Here is a 2,838-nt window from a genome sequence, read left to right as displayed (position 1 = left end):
CCAAGTTAGTTTCCTCACAGCGAGCAAGCACAACAGATAAATTCTCTAGACAATGATCAAAAGAACTACCAAACACAGAGAAATCATCCATGAAAACTTCCATCACACTCTCAATCAGATCATGGAAAATAGCCATCATGCATCTTTGGAACGTAGCAGGAGCATTACACAAACCAAAAGACATGCGACGATAAGCAAAAATCCCATATGGGCAAGTAAAAGCAGTCTTGTCTTGGTCTTCCGGGGCAATCATAATTTGATTGTACCCAGAATAACCATCAAGAAAACAGTAAAACTCATACCCAGCCAATCTATCAAGCATCTGATCAATAAAGGGGAGGGGAAAGTGGTCTTTCCTAGTAGCAGCATTCAACATGCGATAATCAATGCAGACTCTCCAACCAGTAACCACACGTGTAGCAATCATCTCATCAGACTCACCCTTCACAACAGTCATCCCCCCTTTCTTAGACACCACTTGGGTAGGACTTACCCACTCACTATCAGATATAGCATATATAATCCCAGCATCAAGCAATTTCAACACTTCTTTCCTAACGACTTCTTGCATAATAGGATTCAAGCGCCTTTGAGGTTGCGCTCTAGGCCTAGCATCATCATCAAGCAAAATCCTATGCATGCAGACACTTGGGCTAATCCCTTTCAAATCAGAGATCGACCAACCAATAGCAGACTTATGCTTTCTCAACACACGCAACAAAGAATCCAATTCACAAGAAGTAAGATGAGCTGATACAATTACCGGATACGTCTCACCATCACCTAGGAAGCCGTATCTCAAGTGATCCGGCAACGGCTTCAACTCAAGCTTTGGGGTGGTCCCATTTTCCTCCTCCATCTTTTTCTTCTCCTCCTCGGTGCGCAGCTCCAGAAATCGTCCTCTCCTAGGTGCAATCTCTGCAACACTCTCCAATGCACTACAACACTCAAATAACTCATCAGAAAATAAATGCATATCAAGAGGAAAATCAAAATCAGTAGAGAAAAAGAAATGAGAGATGTAAGCCTCAAGAGGGTCGCCGAGACCCTTCCATGAAGATGGTGTGTCACAGGAATCAACTAGGCTCAACAACTTGCACTCCTCCATGTCAATATCTTCATTCTCATCATAAAACTTCAAAGCTCGATATATGGAGAAGGTGTGGCTCTCATCATTCACTCTCAAAGTGAGCTCCCATTAGCCACATCTATCAAGGCTCTTCCTGTGGCCAAGAACGGTCTCCCTAGGATCAACGGGATGGTCTTGTCCTCCTCAAAATCCAACACCACAAAGTCAGCTGGGAATATGAACTCATTGACCTTCACCAACACGTCTTCCACTATCCCCCGTGGATACGTCACCGACCTATCTGCCATCTGCAACGCGATCGACGTCGGCTTCATCTCTCCAATAGCCAACCGCTGGAAAATAGATAAGGGCATGAGATTAATGCTTGCCCCCAAATCGCAAAGCGTCTTCCCAAACTGCTGGCCTCCAATGATGCAGGAAATAGTGAAGCTGCCAGGATCTTTAAGCTTTGTTGGGAGCTTCTTCTGCAAGATCGCACTGCACTCCTCATTGAGATTCACCGTCTCAAACTCTCCCAGCCGCTTATTTCTCGAGATGATGTCTTTCAAGAATTTTGCATATTGTGGCATCTCCTGCAACGCCTCCACCAATGGAAGATTGATGTGCAACTTCTTGAAGATCTCCAAAAACTTGGAGAACTGCTGTTTCACCTTCTCTTTCTGATGTCGCTGAGGGAACGACAAAGTCACTATTGCTGGCGAAGAAGTAGTCTTCTGCTTTTCATTCTTCTTTTTGCCAGAAACCTCAACGGTGACCTCCTCAGCTTCTTTCTCATCAACCGGCGACACGATCTCGTCCTCAGGCATCTTGGGTCCCTCATAAGTAGTCCCACTTCTCAAATTGATTGCCTTGCAATGCTCCTTGGGATTAACAATTGTATTGCTCGGAAACTGACCTTGTTGGTGTAGATTTGTAAAAGCATTGGCCAGTTGACCCAATTGGGTCTCGAACATCTTCATCTGGGTCCCCACAGCTGCAGCATTGGACTCCAACTTTTCCATCCTCTCATCGGACTTGGCCACGAACTTCATTAGCAACTCCTCAAGATTCGGCTTCTTCTCTTCATTTATCACTCCGTTGGTAACCGAGAAGCCTGGTGGAGGTTGAATTGCATTATTGGGATTCCCATATGACAAATTCGGGTGTGAGCGACCTCCTTGCTGATATTGTTGTCCTCTATTGTAGCCACTCTGCTGCCCACACTGGAAATTCCCGAAGTTCCTCCCATGAATGAAGTTGGCGTCTTCTACGCCTGTCAGATCCTCCACAGCTGGTTCAGGATTTCCCATAGACATTGCTGAAATTTTTGAGCTCAGCTCTGCCAGCTGAGTCGAGATCATCGTCAGGGGATCTGAGCTGGATGCTGCAGCAACTTTCTTCAGCTGCACCCTCTCGGACGGCCATTGATAGCTGGTAGCTGCCATACTTTCTATGATCTCCATCGCTTCTGCGCTCCCCTTCTTGAGTAGGGAGCCTCCAGCTGCTGTGTCCATGAACATCCTCGTGCGCTCTCCGCATGCATTGTAGAACATGACGACTAGAGTCCCTTCATCAAAACCGTGGGACGGGCACTTCCTCAATTTCTCTTGATATCATTCCCATGTTTCTGCTAATGATTCACCTTCAAATTGCTGAAACTAAACGATGTCCATCTTCAACTTCAAAGTGAGACCAGGAGGGTGAAATTTCCGCAGAAACAGGTGTGCCAACTCTTCCCAAGCAGGATTGGCACCCAATTGCAGAGTGTG

At 46.1% G+C, this 2,838-nt stretch overlaps 1 protein-coding gene across 1 annotated transcript; it reads right to left on the bottom strand.

Moving 5' to 3' along the window:
- Positions 1 to 1,182: 1,182 nt before the first annotated feature.
- On the bottom strand, positions 1,183 to 2,622 carry LOC130994104 (uncharacterized). The gene is made up of 2 exons (XM_057919139.1): positions 1,834 to 2,622; positions 1,183 to 1,758 (listed from the first exon to the last, which is right to left on the bottom strand). The coding sequence occupies exons 1-2, from the start codon at positions 2,620 to 2,622 to the stop codon at positions 1,183 to 1,185; spliced, it is 1,365 nt and encodes a 454-aa protein (XP_057775122.1).
- Positions 2,623 to 2,838: the final 216 nt, after the last annotated feature.

This window comes from Salvia miltiorrhiza, chromosome 7, assembly GCF_028751815.1.
Source record: "Salvia miltiorrhiza cultivar Shanhuang (shh) chromosome 7, IMPLAD_Smil_shh, whole genome shotgun sequence".
In the NCBI taxonomy this organism is placed as follows: Eukaryota; Viridiplantae; Streptophyta; class Magnoliopsida; order Lamiales; family Lamiaceae; genus Salvia; species Salvia miltiorrhiza.
Note: the sequence above shows the minus strand (reverse complement) of the source record. Positions and strands in the feature narration are given on the sequence as shown.